Source organism: Zootoca vivipara, chromosome 4, assembly GCF_965207765.1.
Source record: "Zootoca vivipara chromosome 4, rZooViv2.hap1.1, whole genome shotgun sequence".
Lineage (NCBI taxonomy): Eukaryota > Metazoa > Chordata > Lepidosauria > Squamata > Lacertidae > Zootoca > Zootoca vivipara.
The window spans coordinates 12,245,562-12,266,567 of record NC_142587.1 but is presented as its reverse complement, the minus strand read 5'-3'; the positions used below and the strand labels follow the sequence as shown (position 1 = coordinate 12,266,567).

General features: G+C 41.5%; 1 protein-coding gene across 2 annotated transcripts in view; it reads right to left on the bottom strand.

Moving 5' to 3' along the window:
* Window positions 1–349: 349 nt before the first annotated feature.
* Window positions 350–21,006, bottom strand: part of UGGT2 (UDP-glucose glycoprotein glucosyltransferase 2) — a 79,235-nt gene continuing 58,578 nt past the window's right edge. For both annotated transcript variants that reach the window (XM_035114477.3, XM_035114476.3), the window contains exons 27-39: window positions 20,472–20,661; window positions 17,126–17,284; window positions 15,951–16,036; window positions 10,419–10,503; window positions 9,988–10,067; window positions 9,052–9,150; window positions 8,689–8,773; window positions 6,704–6,886; window positions 5,718–5,878; window positions 5,337–5,451; window positions 4,995–5,111; window positions 3,205–3,346; window positions 350–2,330 (exon numbers count right to left, since the gene is read on the bottom strand). In XM_035114477.3, coding sequence (XP_034970368.2) covers window positions 2,308–2,330; window positions 3,205–3,346; window positions 4,995–5,111; window positions 5,337–5,451; window positions 5,718–5,878; window positions 6,704–6,886; window positions 8,689–8,773; window positions 9,052–9,150; window positions 9,988–10,067; window positions 10,419–10,503; window positions 15,951–16,036; window positions 17,126–17,284; window positions 20,472–20,661 — 1,525 coding nt within the window. In that variant the 3' untranslated portion in view covers window positions 350–2,307. The remainder of the gene's footprint in view (window positions 2,331–3,204; window positions 3,347–4,994; window positions 5,112–5,336; window positions 5,452–5,717; window positions 5,879–6,703; window positions 6,887–8,688; window positions 8,774–9,051; window positions 9,151–9,987; window positions 10,068–10,418; window positions 10,504–15,950; window positions 16,037–17,125; window positions 17,285–20,471; window positions 20,662–21,006) is intronic.

The window sequence follows — 21,006 nt, the reverse complement described above, 5'->3', positions numbered from 1 at the left end:
TCAAGCTGCCGTCCTTTTTATGAAGTGAGATCCATACCAAGGTAAATAATTGTGCCATAGTTTTTACAATAACGACAGACGACACTGTAGAATGTTGCTTTTTAACCACAGTCTCACAGTATGGGATAATACTGATAATAGAAGCACCCCCGGTCCCTGTGAAAGAAATCTCTACAGCAACAGCTCCATCTCCCTCACATTTGTTTCATGGAGGGCTTACAGCTCCTGCTCTGTCTCAGTTTCTCCTCTACACAACATCTAGTAAAATCTGCTGGTGTTGCCATTGGCAGCCACTGGTGTGAAACCAAAATGATGCACAGCAGGAGAGAAGTAAATTTTACTGCACAAAGCGGGAATAACTTGATTTTTATTTTATGTTAAATTCTTACTGTACCATTTGGAGATGGCAGTCCATTGTTTGATGTAACATCTAGTTCCAGCCTGATACATCGTTTTATACCAGAGAGATAGGAAGTAAAGGACATGGATTAATTTGGCTTTGTGTCACAGAAACTCATAAAATTGGAAGATCAGAAGGATCTGGGAAACCATATGCCCATCAATTAATAATAATAATTTATTTATTTATACCCCAGCCACTCTGGGCAGCTCTCAACAGAATATTAAACTTCCCTAAGTAGGGCTGCCTTCAGATGTCAGTGGTAACAAGGCTGATATTGTAAAAGACAAAGCAACATAAGACTCAGGAAGAAAGAGTGATTGCAAAAGAGACACCTTGCTAATCTATACAAAGAGAGGCATTTTAGGGAAGGGGGGGAGAAATCTGAGCATATCAGCAAAGACTCTCAAACAGTCACAAAAGGTTTTGTGGAAGCAGGAAAAGGTTTATCAACTGGAATCCGGTGCAGCTGAATGAGGGTCTCACAAAGATTTTGGCTTTTAAATAGATTTATAGATGAAACTGAGACAGGAGAAATTGTTATTAAATTTATATCTTACCCTTCCTCCTGACCTAAAGGAACCCAGGGCAGCAAACAGAACAGTGGCCATGTTTGCCCCAGGTTGGCAGAACAGGTAGACTAATATTTTTGGGCCCAGCAGCAGTTAAGAACATCATAATAATAATTTATTATTTATTCCCCACCCATCTGGCTGGGTCTCCCCAGCCACTCTGGGCAGCTAGACTATCTGGGAGAACCAAAAAGGAAACTTAGGCAGGTAGATTGAAAAGAAGGTTAAAAGTATATGGGGGTGCAGGAGCGAGCATCTAGTAGTTCCAGTAGTTCCTCTGGGGTCTAAGCCAAGTTGCAAAGAGTGAGTATCAACTTTTAAGTTTGCAGGCTGGAACTGGATGTCGGAGGATTTGTGTCTGCAAAGGAAGTTCTTCATTTAGTAACTTCGGAGGTAGTTGCAGTTTGCTTGCCCCACACCACTTAAGTGGCTGCTCTTGGTGAGACTCGGGGCTCCTGCTTTGTTTTGTTTTCCCTGGCGCAGCATCTCTTTCAAAGCCCAACAGAAATATTGAGGTTTAGCAAGTGCCAAGACTGTTCAGTCCTTGCTGAGCTGGCGAGCTGAACCCTCCAAAATTCAGCACTTTTTCCACGGAATAGAACCCAACTGATTTCTTGCACCAGGAGACTAAAGTTCAGTAAAAGTGACATCATACATGAGAAAGAGGCATGCAGACACGTCATACAGAAAAAGCAATGCAATTTCAAGTATTGTCTCAGATCAGCCTCCTTGGAAGCTTCTGCAGAAAGATGGACTAGAGCTTTAAAAAGAAAAGCATGAGATGGGGGTGTTTGTTTACTACAGACAGACACTTTAAAATTATTACATGAGATCTCCAACAAAATATTTGTGTAATGTGAAACAAAAGCAGTGTGCACTTAGTGAATGTAGCACCAGAATTTGTAATGCCTTTGGAAATGACAGAAGTGGCAATGCAATTGGACTGAATGACAAACTGCACATCCCACACTTTACTAGGTTTCCTTTCCACTCTGTTATTCCGTTCAAAGTCCAAATAAAATGCCAGAAGTTTTTACAGTGGTACCTCTGGTTGTGAATGGGATCTGTTCCGGAGGCCTGTTCACAACATGAAAAGCCCGCAACCTGAAGCACCGTATCTGCGCAGGTGCGATCTGGCGCTTGTGCGCATGCACTAAGCGTGATTTAGCGCTACTGTGCATGCGCAAGTGGCGAAACCCGGAAGTAACATGAAGTGAATGTAACATGAGGTATGACTATTTAAAAATATAGAGCATCTCTGTAGTATTTATATACATCCACAAAAACTACCACTAACCCCCAGTCTATGGCCAGTAGCTGTGTCATCAAATAGTGCTAAAGTTCATCATGGCTGGGATCTATAAATGAAAAACAAAACAAAAAATTATTTGAGTACACAGAATAATTGCAAGATCACACAAGAACTGAATAAAGCCAAGACTTTCCTCGTGCCATTATCTCATCACCGTTAGAATCACAATTAATTTACTTAGCCATAATCTTCTGTCCAAGTTGGTGGTTCTATTGCAAGCTGGTTCCTTCACATAGGAAACAAGACAACCAGAAGTTACTCCAGAGCTTGCTGTTCTACTTCTGGGACTAACTCACAATAAGGGCCACATCATTATACAGGGGCTTGGACAATCTCTGGATTTTATTAGGCAGTAATATTCGTTCCAGAAAAGAAAAAAGAAAACAGCTCAAATTTTAATATCAGCTACCTTGGACTGTATTGGAACATTACTGTATAGGAAAGCGAGAACACTCCTTTGCCATTCTCTATTTGCATATGCAATCACATAGGGCCTGGGTGCAGCACACCCTTGTTGCCATTTTGATTGCCATCCATGAGTTGGAGGGTAATTTTCTGAAACAATGATCTTTCTGAACTCATGAGGGCTCCCTACATGTATTAAGAAAGGCATCCTTGCATGGTTCTGAACAGAGGCGGAGCTAGCTGCTCTGGCACCTGAAGCGGTGCACCTGGGGGCGGGGCTAGCATCCGGGGAGCACCGCCCACAGCAAGCGTCTCAGGGGGGTGGGGGCTATGTCATCCCTCATCAGGGATGACACCCAGGGTGGTCCGCACCCCCTTCCTCCGCCAGTGGTTCTGAGGACCCCAGAGTTGCAAATTCACCAGTCCTGATAGGCAATTAAATGTCGGAACTTATTGCTTATCCCCCCTGTCCCCCCACCAAAGGTCTTTAATGAGCAAATGTTTCTATACCTCACCTTTTTGCTGAGACTGACTCATTTTCTTCTCCTTTTTTATTTGATTTATAAGCTGCTGTATTTCAGAATCATACTCTGTCCATTCAGGAACTATCCTGATAGCAGCCTCTAGTTTGGGTTCTTTGGTTTTTGGATTGTTACACTGAAATACAAATATTACAAACAGATTATGGGTCTGTTATTGTGATCCAGAAGTGTCACATGGCACAGTCCTCCTGCAACTAACACTTTAGAATGGAGGAAACCCTGGGGATAAGTCACAAATGAGGGCAGAGACGACATAGCAGGGAAACATATCTATGTTTCCCAGGTTTCAATGTTGTCCCGCTTCCCGTATCTGTTTTCCATATGAGACTCGCATTAAGCCCTAAAACACACACCATTCTGGTTCCATAGCAGAATTAGAAATTGTAGCTGTGCTGACATATCAGCAGCCATTATACAAATTATGTTGGCAAAAAAAAATCCAGGTATTAATACATTTCTGGAGAACAGCATGCCATGCTTTTCAATCACTGCTCTTTAGGCAGCCTGCACATCTGGATAGCATTCTTTTTAATAAACAGAACCATCTGTCACCAGCCCCCCAGGAGCCCTCAGTCCCACCATTCATCTTTCTAAAAAACAAAACACTGCTTCATTCCAAACAAGCTCTTCTGTCAACTTCACCAAAAGCACAAGGATGTGAATCTGTCCACAGAAGACAATCTGATTCTTAAAGATGGAGATCTGATGAACAGATATAAAATTGGATAGCAATGCTCTTCTTGAAAGACATTCACACCTGTATCAAGGTGATCGACTGGAAGAGCCAAGAAAGAATTGCTATGCAATTTTCCCTTCCTGAGACACTTTGGTTGTCAACCAAGTTATACTAGATCTACTGAAATTAATGGACCTCATGTTGATTAATTTCAATGGCCCAACTCTGAGTCAAGTTACTTCTTAGTGATTTAAGACATTTGCTTGCAGGCACAAATAGGACAGAGTCTTTGTGGTCAGGGTTACAGTGAACCACAGTTCCATGGGATGTGTTCACCAACCAGGCACTGGGATCCTACCTAAGGTGAGAAGGACACAAGCACCCCTTGCACCATGGGACAGAAAGAAATCACTGAACCATGATACACCACATTTATTTGAAGACTGACTCTCTAAGCCCAAGAAAGAAAGCATGGGTTGTATTCTTCAGATTAAACATATGTAAAGTTCAGCTGCTCAATTTTAAAAGGTAAAGGTACCCTGAATGGTTAAGTCCAGTCAAAGGTGGCTATGGGGTTGCAGTGCTCATCTTGCTTCAGGCTGAGGGAGTCGGCGTTTGTCCACAGACAGCTTTCTGGGTCATGTGGCCAGCAAGACTAAACCGCTTCTGGTGTAACGGGACACCATGACGGAAGCCAGAGTGCACGGAAAGGCCGTTTACCTTCACACTGCAGTGGTACCTATTTATCTACTTGCACTGGCTTGCTTTTGAACTGCTAGGTTGGCAGGAGCTGGGACGGAGCAATGGGAGCTCACTCCATCGCGGGGATTTAAACCACCGACCTTCTGATGGGCAAGCCCAAGAGGCTCACAGCACCAATGGAGGAAGGGCATGGAATGAGTACCTGTGCTCAGCCTGATGTCACTATAGAGTGGATTGCAGTGTGGATTGAAGAAATGCCTCATTATCCAACAGTTTACACCAGGACTGCTTTCAAGACACCATGCAACAGTATTCTCCTTTAGGATGGATAATATGTTCACTGTGGATGTGTATTGGGGGAGAGGGGAATTATAAAGTAGCTCACCAGATCAATGGTTTTAGCCTTTTTCTTGGATTCATCGCTGCACCAAGTTTCACACCACAGCCACTCTTGAGGAAGAGATTTAATGGACACCTGATGAATCATGTTATTAGGAAGATCCTGGAAAAAACCACAACGTCACCAGTTAACATTGCTGCTGCGGTTCCAAGATACAAGCTGAATATTGTGAATAGTAAAATGTTACACACAATAGCTAAACAGCACTAGGCCATGCTGAAAGCAAAGGGGTGTGTTTTCTTTCCTTGACTTGTGCTACTGTCACTGTAGCAAGAGCAAGCAAGACAATAGTTTTGTGACATACATACACCACTGGTTGCAGCATACCTGATCTAGGTTGGATAAACTGCCTGGATCCTTACTAAGGGCTTGGTATTGACCTCTAAGCCTGTCTCCTGCCGCAATCTTCCGGAACCTCTTCAGATCCACAACATACAAAGCACTATAAAAACGACAAGTTTGAGAGCAATGTATTAAGGTAACATTTCTTTGTATCCAAAAGAAGGGTAAACATGACGTCAAAATAAGGTCTCAACACATAAACAGAGCCCATAGAGGTTCCATGCTTTGTCTATATGTACTTCAGGATACCCTGCTTAGTGAAATATTCAATAGAGGACTCTGGCATAAAAAATGTTTTAACTAGTTTCTACATATTATAAAAAAGAGGGTGCAGAGAAGAGAGATTGGGTTGTTTAGTTATCCTACCTAATGTGGTACTTCCTTTTTCCAAGATGTGAAGCCCAATAGCCTGACTTCCAGAAACGGTAGCCATCCATTTCTGGACGGCTATCACAGAAGGGAGTATAGCCATAGGGTGCTCCTTTCAAATCTATATCTCGGAGTTCTTTCAAGTCGCTTCTTACGATCTAAACAGTAGGAGAAAGAGAGAGGATGGTGTAACACCTACACTCTATATGACATCATGGAATGCATGGCCAATTAAAAGCTGGAAGCAGAATGCTGGGAACGAGCAAAGCGAGGAAGGAGGCCAGCTGGTGATAACTGGGGGAGAAAGAGGAAAAGCTGAACAGAGACCTAAGGGGGAAGGGGGGGAGGAGGAGAAGTTGGCTTTTTAAGTGTTTCAAAGCTTTCTTCACCCATCTCATCAGAACATCACTGAGAATACGTTGAACACACATCTCTGGCACAGGTAACAGGAATCAAAGCCATTATGGAATGCAGTTCCATCCCAGCTCCCAGTTGAAAGAGGATGCCTAGCATGAGCCTAGCAATGCCAAGGCCCACTGGGGGTGAAAGTGTTACAAGCAGACCTTTTCATCAGAAATGGTGCCACGAATGTTACATCCTTGATGGCAATGACTTCCCGGCCAAGTGTACAGAACTGGGAACCCACAATCAACAATGTAACATGGGAAAGATTTTACTTGAACTCCAATACTCAAGTGGGGGTTTCACTTTCAAAAGCTCTTCCACAAAACCTCATCCAGGAGGATTATGTTTCTGAATCCTCTCCGGGATGTGCTAGTTCTGTATGTGCATCAAAGGGAGCATTCAAGTGTGCCCGCTCAATGGACTAAAATGGTACAATCTAGGGTTAAACTTTAATCAAGCGAAACTGCAGTTCTGGCCTGAAGCACAAGATTCAGGCATATCAGGGACATGCTGAACCAATGCATACAAGAACAGTCTTAGATGCGTACTGTACTTCCTTAAAAACTGGACTTTTTTACCTGATCAGCATCAACAAATATTATTTTGTCCACAGCCAACGGGAAGAGAACATCCAGAAAAAGAATTTTGTAACCCCAGATGATTCTTTGCTTTTCTGCCTGTTGATGAAGCCAGTGGGGCCATTTGTACTGCACAAGTTCATACTGGAATCCGTATTTGTTTGCCATGTGAGGGATAACTTTCTACAAGATAAAAAGACAGAAAGTTGCACACACACTGTTGCCAAGGAAACTTGTCAAGGTCCCATGCTTCCCAAGTATGGCACACATGTCCTTGGATTTGCCTGGATGTGAAATTTGAGTAAAAACACTGTGGAATTGCAGGTAGAAAGTCAATTTATGAAACAATGCAACTGTTTGACATGAAGATTATTGTAAAAAAATGTTTGAATTATTTTTTAAAAAATTAACGGAGCAGACATGTGCTTCCTGAAATATCCTTTCAAGAACCAGTCTGAAGCAATATAATAAGGCTCACACCAAGTCTTACCACTTCTTTTATTTAGAAGTGGAAAAGCATCTTTTTTTCTAACCAGACCTTGATGATAATTTGGGCATGTCAGATAAAGCTATATTGGGCGTGGGGCAGAATTAGCCTGTGGGCAGCCAGTTGTCAATCTCCGATTTCAAGACTGTTTTTCTCAACTGGAATTGCTCCTCTTTCTAAATCATCGAAGGGCTCGACCTAATATTAGTACAGTCCAGGTGCTGATGGGTGGGACCAAGGTGTTAGAGGATGTGCTGCGTGGCTGCCCAGCATCCCGCTGCTCTCAGGTGTGGCAGTAGACACGGTCCTGTCACCAGTGTTGAAATAAAATTCAGGTGCCTATCTGGTTGACTTCTGCATATGGAGTCTGGTGGGGTGGGTGTGGGGGGAGGGAAAATGTGTTTGGGAAATGATATATAATGAAATGAAAAGGATGTTTAAAATAACCTTTGTAAAAAAAACACCAGAAGCTTTTCTTTTGGGAATTATAGGGACAGAAAATGTATAAAAAATTATTTATTGGTATGTATGCTAATACAGCGGAAAGAATGTTACTTGCCCCAAATTGGAAAGAAGCAGAAGTCCCAGCAAAGTAAGAATGGATACAAAAATGCAGAATATGCAGAAATAGCAAAACTTACCAGAAGAAGAAGAAATCAAGATAACAAACTTTTTATAAAATAATGGAAATGGTATATTAAATATTTACAGATAAATTATAAACAGATAAAAACACTGGCAGGATTATTGTAATAACCTGCAGTTTCATATGAGTATATATTTAAAAGAGATGAATAAATGAGCAAATTAAGTTAATTTGGATATGCAGAAGATATTAAACACAAATTTACGGAACTGCAGAAAGAGGGGGAAGAAAGTCAAGTTCTGAAATGTCAAAATAATTGTAAAATTACTGAAATGTATAAAATTAGTGAAATGTATAAACTTGAAAAGTACAAAATAAAAATACATAAAACCTTTTTTTAAAAAAAGCCTAGTGTTAACTGCACTTAACTACGATGCTGATGTACCCCTTAACTGTGACCGAAGGGAACATTTGTGATCCCACGGCTCAATCTTCAACTGCAGTTTGGGCATCGGCCTGTTATGTAATAAGTGTCCCTAATCCATCCTTTCCTGCTCTATAGTTAAAAAGCATAGAAGAACCAGATCTTATTAGCTGCAATGAGACGCATTCAAGTTACCAAACCTTTTGTGAAATAAAACTGCTCAGAACTGGATTTTACTCAAGAAAGAGTTTTAAAAGTTACAAATTGCCCTGACAGAATTTAAAGCACAGACAATGATGACGAATGTCTCTTTCAAAGCCCATCTACACAAAGGTAACATTTAAAAGTTGAAAAATGCATGTTGATGTTACTCTATATAAGTGTTGATTTGTGATGTCGGAATACTGACATCTTTCTGCTAACAAGTCTGCTATTATTTTCATGGCTCACAAAAGTTTTTAACTTAACAGGGAGATAAGTGTACTTACTTTAAATGTTGGTGACAGATAATTTTTCAAAAACCAAAATTTAACCGGTGTCTTGGTGTGGCGCAGAACTGAGAGCATCATTATTCTGGAGAGGGGGGAAAAATCTCATCGGTGAATATGCACAGCAAAACATTGCCACAGAGATGCCGGAAGGTAACTTTATATCTGAGATCTTTACAACTGGAAATAAAAAATCCCGTAACAAGCCTCTTAAACTACACATGTCTTGCTTATACTGCTCATGCAACCTGCCCCCAGCACTCAAAAGCTCCATGTTAAATACTTCACTCCACTTTCAAAGTTAACATACAGAAGAAAAACACAACCCTATGCTAAAATACAACAACAAAACGAATCAGTTACCTTAAAAACCGTTCATACAAATGGCCGGAAGCAACAGAGAATATATTTAACATATCCATTTTCTTTTCGTTTTCTGCTTTTTGAGTCCCTCCTGTAGAACTTCAAAAAGAGCATTATTCAGCTGGTATTTAAAAGCGAACATCAAGACAAAAGAAGAAGAAAAAGGAGGAAGGCACAAGAGCCCAGAGAAGCCTGCAGAACACTGTTTTATTGCCCCAAAACATGGCCCTTTTTTGTTGTGTTGCCCAAACCGTGCAATAAATATCACCAGGGGAGGACTCGGCGGCTGCTGAATTTAATGTATTTTCAGTACCATGTGAAGAAATATATTATTTGTCCAGGCCTTTTTTAATTTTATTGAATACGTTTTTATCCCTTCTTTCCTCCAAGGTACCCTCACAAAAAACCATGTGAGGTAGGTTAGGCTGAGAGGCTGTGACTGCCCAAGGCCACTCAGTGAAGTTCATGGCCAAATGGCGATTTGGACCTGGTTCTCCTGCCCCAACCCTAACCACCTCTAGCACCTTGGCTCTCTTTTTAAATTTTCACATTTTTAATGTCCCTGTGTTATCATTCTGCCCATTCAAAAATCTTTTCTACTTGTTCTGGGAGCCTGAGTTATAAATGCCCTTAATAATGTCCACAGTGAAAAAACTTTCTGCATCAGTTGTTCATAATAAAATTGGTATTGTACTATGCATTGCTGCTTTTGAAGATACGCATGATCAACAAAACTGCCCGTATTTCTGGACTTTTCCTGGGGGGTGGGGTGGGGGTGGACATGGCTACAGGGACCACCGTGGTAAATTTCACTGCTGTACATAAAATAACATCTTCATTGAGGAAGGCCCAGTTTCTTCTAAGTAATCAGCCTTCAATTCTCCAAAAAGAAAATCAAATGTGCTGGTTTGCCCCAATGCAAACAAGCCAGTTTACCTAATCATGAAATCTTCCTCTTCTTCCGCTGCCCCATCACTCAAGAGGCTTTCATGAATTTCATCAGGTTTTTTCTGCACCTATCACATGAGAACAAATTGAGTTGACAGCAGACAGCACCCACCAGGTTGTACTTTTGCTTTCAAACAGCTTAGTTCTCAAATGTTTTGGCTCCCAAACGGTTTGCGAACATATTTGGTACCCGAATGTCCGACGGGGCTTCTGCGGCTTCCGATTGGCTGCAAGAGCTTCTAATCAGCCAATCAGAAGCCACGCTTTCCCAAAGTTTTGGAAGTCGAACGGACTTCCAGAACCGATTTCGTTCAACTTCCAAGGTATTACTGTACTAAGTTCCATGCCAAACTAACCTCACAGAAAAGAAAGAAATGAAATATAAAATTGTTCCCATAAGGTTTTATTAGCACACATACCTGGACCCTGATGATTTTGCCGCTGAAACTATTTAGTACCACAACAACCTCTTCTGAAACTTCAGAAGAATCAGTTCCTTCATGCCTAGGAAGAGGGGAAAGTTATTTTAACTTCTGATTAGAAAAAAGCCCACTTATTTTTAATCACAACATAAAGAAGTAGAATGTTTTGCTCAGATGAGAATGAAAACTGCCTGTTCACAGCATGGTTTGTACCAGCTTACTAATTTAGGAAGTTTTCCACATTTATATGCTTCCAGCAGAGGCTGCTGGCGGAAGGATAAATTTTGGGGGAAGGTCATATCAATTTAGCAAGCAAGTCGGTTCAACAAAGCATAAATCAATACGGTGCTATTATGCTCAACAGCTGAGTTCCAGAGCTAAAGTCTATCTACTGGAGGCCACCTGGCACAAAAACCCACACTTGAGCTATCAGTTATCCACAAGCTACAGGCTCAGCGTCTTTAAAAGCTAATTCTAAATGGAAAATATGCAGTTGTACCTTCATTGAATGAATAATCCTAATCACACTGAAAAGCAAAAAGTAGCTATTTGGAAAACTCCTGTTGCCAAGTCTCTGAAGCTTAGTTGCCAATACCAATCTCTCCCCTCAAGTATCTCTGCATGCAAAAGACTGGCTTCTTGCACAAAAAAACAACTTACTGATTCAGCCTCATTAGAGCCCCCACCCCGCTTAAGGCATTCTTAGAAAAGAAGCCAAAAACTATCTGGTAATCTCTTGCAAATATCTGGGCCCTTCTCAGCAAGCCTTCAGAATGATTCTTCCTAAGGCAAGCATGTCTAGAATATCACCAACAGACACACTGCAAAAGAAGATGTCAAAACCAGCTTTAAGACATTGACTAACAGCCAGAAACACTTCTTACAATAAAGGCAACTTCTCCTGTTGTTGTAATCTATTGGCAATTGTATCCAACATCACTCTGTTTTAGGAAGCAAGACAAACTGCAGACCAGACAAACATAAATAGACAGCATTTTGTTTATATGCTCCCCAGTATGTACAGGTGAAACTCGGAAAATTAGAATATCGTCGAAAAGTGCATTTATTTCAGTAATGCAACTGTTTTTTATTTTAATTTTTACAAATGCTTTCTTTTGGAAATTCCATAGTAATAAAACAAATAGTTACAATACAAAAATAAACAAAAATAAACATTGTTATTACATTTCATTAATTACATTACATTGACCCGCCTAATGACAAATAATTACAATTACAACAAATAAAGGCTTGACATATCTTGCTTTGCATGTCATGCATCTATCTCATATATTGGTTTCACCTTTTAAGTTGCATTACTGAAATAAATGCACTTTTTGATGATATTTTAATTTTCTGAGTTTCACCTGTAGATATTCCAATATGGCTAGTTTGCTTAGTTGCCAAACCAAGATTTATAGTTCTGTATGGCTAGTTTGCTTAGTTGCCAAACCAAGATTTATAGTTCTGCAGGGAAAGGAACAGACAAGCATTCCTAACCGCTGCTCCTGGAATTCATTCATTTTATTTGTATGTGGCTTTTCCACACACACACACACACACACACACACACACACACACACACACATGTTCAAAGTAGCTTAAAACATAGTAAGAGGATGCATTTCAAGCAAACACTACAAAAACAATTTCATAGCAAAAACAATAGCATAGTAACAAACTATAATTTTGATTATATATTTTGTGCTTTTATATTTTGATTTTGTTCTGTGAACCACCCTGAGACCTCCAGGTATAGGGCAGTATATAAATCAAACAACAACAACAACAACAGAAAACAAAAATACAATAACATGTCAAAAAAATCCACATTTCAATACTATAAATATAACAAAATTACATAAACCATATGCAGCATCCAATAGCAAAAATAACAAAGGAGTTTCGCCTTAGGCATTGATTGTGTTAAGACATAATGCTAAACCATTGCTTGGAACAAGAGTGGGAAACTTTTTTTTTTCCTGGTGAGGGTTGTGTTCCCAACGGAGTCATCTGCCAGCAGCAGTTCCACTACTGGTGGGCAGGGCCCCTTTCCTCCCTGATCAGCAGGCTGCTGGGGGCCGGGGAACAAATTGCCCTTGTCAGAGGTCTGAACTGATCACTTGCTGAGGGTCCCCCCAACTCCTTGCATGGCTCCATCTTTTTGTTGTTCCCTGCCATTTCCCCCACTCCTTTTTCTGGCTCCAGGATTTGCACAACCATAGGAAATTAGGCAGGGCGTCACAAGTTGTTCACCAAACATTTAGCGACAGCATGGAAGGAACAAGCTGCTGCAGCAAACCATTGGGCTCACATACTTGTTCAGTGCAGCTATGATGAAGAATTCATAACTGTTCACTTGGCATTTTCATTAACCATATTTTAGTGTGTTCTCTGAACCCTGAACTATGGTCAGTGTTAATGGTTTGTAGTTGGCTTGTTTCACACAAGACATAGTTAATCTTAACCACAGTTTGCCCAGCTATGTCCCTATCTGGACAGGGATAGCCAAACTACTGTTGTCTATGCTTTGGTAACCTCAAGGTTAGATTACTGCAATACCTTATACATAGGGCTGCCTCTGAAAATGGTTCGGAAACTTCAGCTAGTGCAGAATTCAGCGGCCAGGTTGCTCACCGGTTTGAGCATACCGTATTACACAGATCCCATTCCGACTGCACTGGCTACCAATTAGTTTCCTGGCCCAATGCAATGTGCTGGTTTTGACATATAAAGCCTTAAATGGCTCAGGACCGCCATACCTCAAAGACCGCCTCTTTCCATATGAACTGACCTGGACTCTGAGATCATCTTCTGAAGCCCTTCTTCATGTGCCTCCTCTTCCAGAGGTCTGGATGGTAGCAACATGAGAAAGGGCCATCTCTGCAGTGGCTCCCCGTCTGTGGAATGCTCTCCCCAGGCACGTTTGCCTGGCGCCTTCATTATACATCTTTAGGCACCAGGCAAAAGAGTTCCTTTTTAATCAGGCCTTTGGTTGAGCCGATTGACATCCTATGCCCTTTTAGAACGTGGTTTTTTATTTCTTTGGGGTGTGTTATTGAGTTGTTTTTATTTTGATTATATATATTGTGGTTTTATATTTTTTATTTTATCCTGTGAACTGCCCTGAGACCTCTAGGTATAGGGCGGTATTTAAATTCAACCAATCAATAATATAATTTATTTGTTGAGACAATGCAACAAGTTGTGGTTAAGTAAAAATGGAAACTCCTCCTTGCGGCTGCGACAAGGATAGGAGGAAATGCACAAGCCAAAGTGGTGGCTCTTTCTATTGTATCTGTTTACTGTATTCCTGTAATACATATTTGACGTATTCTTGGGTCTCTAATAGATGGAAGTCCCCACAACCTTTAGACATAATGACTCCTTGCCTCACAGACAGCAATGGGAGAGAATAGAAAGGACTCAAATGCCCAAACGACTTAAGATCCTGGTGTCCCTTCAGTTCAAGTAGCCATTTTTATTTTGTTCCTTAGGTAGTCAAATGTCAGTGCAAAATGCTCAGTTTGACAAACAGCACTGAAGGTAAACACCCAAGGCACCAGTTTCAGCTGGGTGTGGTCACAAAAGGAGACAATAATACCCCCCCCCCCTAATTAATTCAATTCATGAATTCATGAATTCATATTACTTGTACAGCCTTCTATTTGAGAACAACAATATGGCATTTCCTTCTAAAATCTTACCACTTTTTAAACGTTCAATCATTTATAACACTGAGCTTAAGAGAGCTGCATTACTTTTGGGGAGGAGCGTTGCTTGATTACAGAGCATCACTGTCAAAGGCTTCACTTATTTTTAAACATCTTTTAGACAATGGCAGGTTCACTTATTTTAAAAATCCATTAAAAAGCTAGGGGCTGAAGTGAGAGATGAAACACAACACCACCCACGTCTCTTGATAAATGTAGCATCAACACATATTTCAGGAAACCTACCCAGCTTTAAGATAAATTGCTCAGAATCTGGATTCCAGAAACCCCCGTTTATTGCTTTATTTTATTTTCCTAGGCAGCAATTCTTCATACAACTACCTGAAAGTAAGACCCATTGAACACAGTGGAACTTACTTCTGATTAGACACATATTTTACCTTCTTCCATTATTAGAGCATTTTTATCCTACTCTTCTACTACAAATGTACAAAACAATAAAAAGCTATCAATACAGGGTCAAGATTTAAACAACAATCATAGGGTTGCCATATTTCAAAAAGTATCAACCAGGAAACCCCAAAAGTTGTTGATTTTTATTTTTATTTTTACAAAAGTGCCAATTGACTTGCCTAAGATCCAGGACAATAATAAGGAACAAATTTACATATGTAGGGATATCAGTTTAAAGAGGGAGCAATTTAATCTCTAAATGTTATTGTAATCCGTCCTCAAACACAGAATTCTGGGATAACCATCTACCCTCTCAGCTGAAGCCGTTGTTTGAAAGAGTTCTGTTTCATTTGTCAAATCTTCCCCAGACCACCAGCATTTGTAGAGTTCAGCAGCCCAAATGGCGCAGGCAGTAGCAAACCTGTCTCTGACCTGCTGGGTTCCTGATCCAAGCCCTGCAGTGCCTGACAGCACTATAAATAGAGAAGGACTGGATTGAACTGCAAATGAATCATAATAATTAGACTAAAACCTTGTCACTTGAGAGATGCCAAATTTAGATCTGGCATCATCCATAGATACACTGCATAAGAAATTCTGGTTTACAGGTGCAGCTGCTTCAAAATGATGATCGCCAAAACGATGAATAGTGTCACCGTAAATGTCTAAATAGCAAAGGAGCTTTAAAAAAAAAAAAAAAAGAATAATTTCAAGGAGGAGGTTAGTAACCTGAATACTAATATATTTTTTTAAAAAAAAATCAGATCGTTTAGTGCATCCAGAAACCAGCCTACTTTATGCTTAATTCCAACAAATTCTATCGGATTTAGTGCACTTCTTTGTAAATTGCATGGAGGTTATGCGTGTGCTTTAAATACCGTAATAAGCCCAAATTCTGTACCAAGAAAAGCTGAACTCTGCAACATAAAATAAATGAGTAAGCAAATCTGCATATGTTTGTTTCTTTTAATTTAACCCATTTCTGAAATTATCTTTCCTTATTTAAAAAAGTGAGGATGCTAAGGATGTTAAACTCCATGTTTATACGCATTATGGAATTTTTCCCCCTGTGATTTTAAACCTTTTGCAGTAAGACACTGTAATCATGTAACATTCCTAAGTCTTGCAGCCTGGGACTGTACTGTTAAGACTACCAAATTCCCAATTCAGGTGAAATGAGAAGAATGTGAATTCTTCCAAAGGCTTCTCTTTGAAGCAGGATGGTTTGGTGAACATAATTTCTTCAGAAGATGCAAGGAGCAAGCAAGGTTAGTCAAAACACCTAGTCAGACTGTGCTGTTGCAAACAGTAGAATGAACAGAGTTGTGTTGATGCCTGAATGTTTCTCTGCAGCAATTCCAGCGACCACCACACCATTGGCAAATGTCATGTTATGACTTACCTATATATTTGGTAGATTTCTTCAGATCTTCCTTCACGTAGTCTCAAAATCCAAGCACCTGGATTTGCTTTCAACTGAAAATAACCCTACAAAGGAAAAAAAAACAAAATGAAAATATTGCTTTGAAAGCAGGAGGGGAGAACACTTTCTTTGTAAACAGTGGCTGTGTTCTACAAAGCCTAGCCTGCTCCCAGATTTGCCTGTTCTTCCTCCCCGAGTGTAGTCCAGGAAGCAGAGTTTGGAAGCTCACTTCTATTTTAGTTGGCCTGCAGCCAACTTTGTCTAAATCTGACAACCAGCGGTTATAGTTTTTGGAACAAGCCAACTTCAAACTATGGTTGATCAAGCTGGTTTGTTTTAAATAAACCAGTGTTAACATTAATCATGACCCCTTTATAGAACTGCAAAGATCACTTAGAACAGGCATGGCCAAACTTGGCCCTCCAGATGTTTTGGGACTACAATTCCCATCATCCCTAGCTAACAGGACAAGTGGTCAGGGATGATGGGAATTGTAGTTCCAAAACATCTGGAGGGCCGAGTTTGGCCATGCCTGACTTGGAACCTCTGGGAAAATTCTACTCATGGCACCACATCCTACATAATATCATGGGACAGTGACCTGAAAACAGAGATTTTTCTGCTATTGCCCCTGTATTTGCATGTAGAATGAGTCTGTAGGAACCTCAAGTTCATGAAATTCTTGACCCCTTTAAAAAATAAAATCTTTTGGTGCAACCACAAATAGAAGATTAGAAGCTTCCATTCTATTTTTTATTAAACAGTTTAGCGTTGGGTCATAGGATCACAGAATTGTAGAGTTCGATGGGACTCCAAGGGTCATCCACTGCAATGCAGGATCTATATCCTAATCCGTGGTCACACTGTAACTATAGCTCACAAAAACATGACATAACCATGTTAGGAAGTTGCCTTGTTTTAATAAACCATAGTTAAGATTAACAGCAGTCTGTTCGTGTTCAGATGCAACACAAAGCTGTAGTAAGTCAAAAGCAGAAGCAAAATCTTCAGCTTGTCTGAAACAGCCATATGTACCGTTATAATTAACCATCATTTCTGGGCCCAAAAGAATAAATGAATTTTAGGTTTAGGTAGGCAATAATAAGCATTTGGTCAAATAAAGTATTTCATCACCAGGCTTAGCCAGAACCTACCAGATTAGCCATTACAATGGTATCAACTTTAACAGGATTTTTCCTAGTTCCCAAAGTGAACTGCAGTCCGTGAGTTGGCTGTCTAGTGGCTACATCAAAACAATGTCCTTCAAGCAACAAATACTCCAGCTCATACTCTGCTGAAACAACACTCTCAACCTGTGAAAAGGCACAATTTCATTGGTTTAGAATTCCAGAAATTAGGGGGGTGGGAAGCATATACGGATAGTCAAACATTTTGGCTATGGACCTGCACAGAAGTCTTTGTGTTACTGAAGGCATTAGATCTGATTCAACCTTGCTTCCACTGTATTTAAGCTATGTCCTTTCTAATAAGGCAAAAGGATGGGGAAAGGGTCCTTTCCTCCAGCTGTCTAAGAATTAATTAATTTTGCAGAAGCTACGATTTCAAGAGACATTCAGTTTTTTAACCAGAAATTCATCATGCTTCTTTTAGGAAGTTTGCTTCTCTGAAGAAGCTAGGAACATGGGGTGCTGCCGTATATAGTGACACCTTGGTTCTCAAATGCCTTGGTTCCCAAACGCCGAAAACCCGGAAGTGTTATGGCAGCGTTTCTCAACCGCTGTTCCGCGGCACACTACTGTGCCATGAGACGCTGGCTGGTGTGCCGCGACGTGAGGCGACGAAAAGGGTGATTTGCGGCCGCCAATAGGCAGCGCTGACCCGCCGGAAAGGAAGCCGGCCGGGTCAGTCTGGAGGGCGCAGGGGCACGAAGGGTGTTTCTCCGTCATCTCCTCGCGCTCGCTCCCTGAGCGAGGCAGTGCTTCATGGCCACGCGCCTGGGCTGAGGGGCCAGGCTTGGAAGCGGGAACATCGAGGGACGGGGCAGATCTCTCTGCCGCCGGACACAAAGCGCCGCCGACGCCGCTGCTTTCCGCAATCCCGGGAGAAGGAGGAGGAGGAGGCGGCGGCGGAGGCTGCCCCTCGGGTCTCTCTCTCCGGCCCTTCCTCTCTCCCTCCTTGCGTATGAGTTAGGTATTTCCCAGCCCGCCGTCGGCAGCCGAGGCCGCCTCCTCGCGCTCTCCCCGCGCGCTCCATGGAGAAGGCAGCGGCGCAGGGCGGCGGGGACTCTGGAGCAGCAGCAGCCCCGTCCAGCGGCGGCAGTAACGGCGGCAGTAACAGCAGCAGCCGCAGCAGCAGCCGCCCCACCTCGGCGGGCTCCTCGCCGTCCTCCTCCGCCAGCCGGGGAGGGCTCTCGGGCCGCCAAGGAGCGGCGGCGGCTACACCAGCGGGGAGGCCGGAGGGAGGCGGCGGTGGCGGCAGCAGCAGCAGCCCCAGCTCAGCCGCGGCCAGCCCAGGAGGGAGCGGGGGGCTGGCGGCAGGCAGGACGACGGAGGCGGTGCTCGAGGGCTCTCTCAGCAAGTACACCAACCTCATCCAGGGCTGGCAAAGCAGGTAAATGTTGTGGGAATGACCTCTCTCAGTCTCATTTTTTGGGGTGTGTGTGTGTGTGCCAGTGGGTCGACCTACTTCCTTTCCCCCCTGTCTCCCCACCTTCCCTATTCCTCAGTCCCCCACCCATTCCCAACCCCCAGGATTTGCCCCGTCTTTTAATGGTGGTGTGCCGCATGATTTTTTCCATGGAACAAGTGTGCCTTGGCCCAAAAAAGGTTGAGAAACACTGTGTTATGGTTTTCAAATGTTTTTCAGAAGCCAAACATTCAATGTGGCTGTCGGCTATTGTTTCCGAGGTGCCTCCACCAATCAGAAGCTGTGCCTTGATTTTTGAACATTTTGGAAGTCAAACGGACTTCTGGAACGGATTAAGTTTGGTGCTTTTGTTTTTGCTATTTATTTTGTGGTTTTGTTTTTGAGCCTTTTTTTGGTTAATTTGTTTTTGTGACTGTGGAACCCAGTTCAGCTACTGATTGGTTGATTGTGTGACTGCAGAAATGGATAAAAAGCCCCCCCCCCCCAATCCAAACAATGACTATCATCAGTGCAGGTAAGAAAAAAATGTAATATACAATACTGCCTTATTTATTTTATATTACAGTACATTATATTTATATTACAGTACATTGATTATTGCTCTCATTTTATGGATCAATGGTCTTGTTAGATAGTAAAATTCATGTTAAATTGCTATTTTAGGGGTTGTTTTTAAAAGTCTGGAACGGATTAATCTGTTTTGCATTACTTTCTATGGGAAAGCGTGCCTTTGGTTTTGGAACACTTTGGTTTTGGAATGGACTTCCAAAATGGATTAAGTTTGAGAACCAAGGTACAACTGTACTGAGTCAGACCATTGGTTCATTTAGCTCAGAATTCTGTACACTGACTGGTAGAAGCTCTCCAGGACTTCTAGACAGGGTTCTCTACCAGGAGATGCTACCTGGAGATGCTGGGGAACTTCTATTACTGAGCTAAGGGCCATTCATCTACTGCTTTTTGGCACTGTATGCCAACGCAGCAAATTTCAGTGGTAGCTTTCCTTATTTACTACTCTTCGTCCAAATATATTAAAAATGTATTGCACAATAGGGCTGACTCCATGTTCTTCAGAGTTCCCAGATAGAAAATGTTAGCTTTATTGTTTTTAACCTAGATGGACCCTGCCTAAAAAGTGATTAATCCAAAATCCCCTGTCACAATTTCATTTTGGTGGGGCCCTAAGCTACTCCAAGTATTTGCAAATACCTAACCTTGTTAGCCATTAGTGTCAGGCAGCTGGCTAGACAGTTAGGATCAGGAAGCAACAGTACTCTTACAAATTTATTGAATACAAAAATACTCATCCTTAGGCAAAAATAAACCCACGCCAAAATAATGGAAACAAAGCAATGTTCTTTGTAATATAAGGAGAGGCAAAATACAGAAGTGTGTGTAGCTCAGCAGGACTCCTGGTTTATTGCCATCAACTCATTCTACCACCAATACAAAACTTGTTATACTGTCAGGCAAGTGTTTCAAAAACAGTCTATGATGAGCTGTAGAAAAACAGGCCCAGAATTTACACTGTAAAGGCATACAGTGCAACTGCAAACCCTTAGGTATGCTGTAAAGAAGTTTGAAAATTGAACAATTCACTACTTACACATCAAGTTATGGCTTCCGCCTTCTTGGTTACATGCTTAGTACATGTTCAAAAAACTTCTTTTGTCACTAAATCTACCTGATTTATCTATCTGTTTGTCACTAAATGTATCTGAAACAGGGCAAACATTTATCAAGTCTTGTTATTTTTCTTGAGGCATTTTTGGCCTGCAAGTCCTAAAGAAAACACAAATCCTGAACATTTTTGTAAAGGGAAGGAAGAATTATTAATTTGTCAACTACGCATTTGTGCAATTCCTACGCATATGTTTAGAAAACAGTACTTACATCTTTCAAATAAATGTTATCAAGGTCATAAGAACTGTTCACCGCTTCAACCAGCCAGCTTTCTGGAGTTATCATGTTGAGGGTCAGGAGAAGGGATTCTGGCATTTCGAAGAAGTTTGCTCCCGGCGCAAGAGGAAAGGAACCACTGGCCCCTGAAACAAGTTCGGGCTCCAGAACAAAACGATAAAAACTATGGCAAGGATACAAATGTCAGTGTTAAAGGGAAAAGAGCAGGAAAGGAAGGGCAAAGACACAACTGAAAAGTTTGCATTAAAACTTTTTTTAAACACCTTTGAATCCTCTGATCCTATTTTATACATTCATCATTGCCGAGCGCGCAAATGCTGCTATTTTTGAAGCAGCTAATCCACACGCGACAAGACTGTGTAGGAGATCTTTTGCACCCTTTCTTTATTTTTAATTTCCACAGGCTTTATAGTTCTTCTAGCTCAGGTCGGATTCCTGTGCCACAATTACCAGCCGAGCCCTCAACAAACACATTCACTTCACTGTCAACACATGCCAAGAACACGGC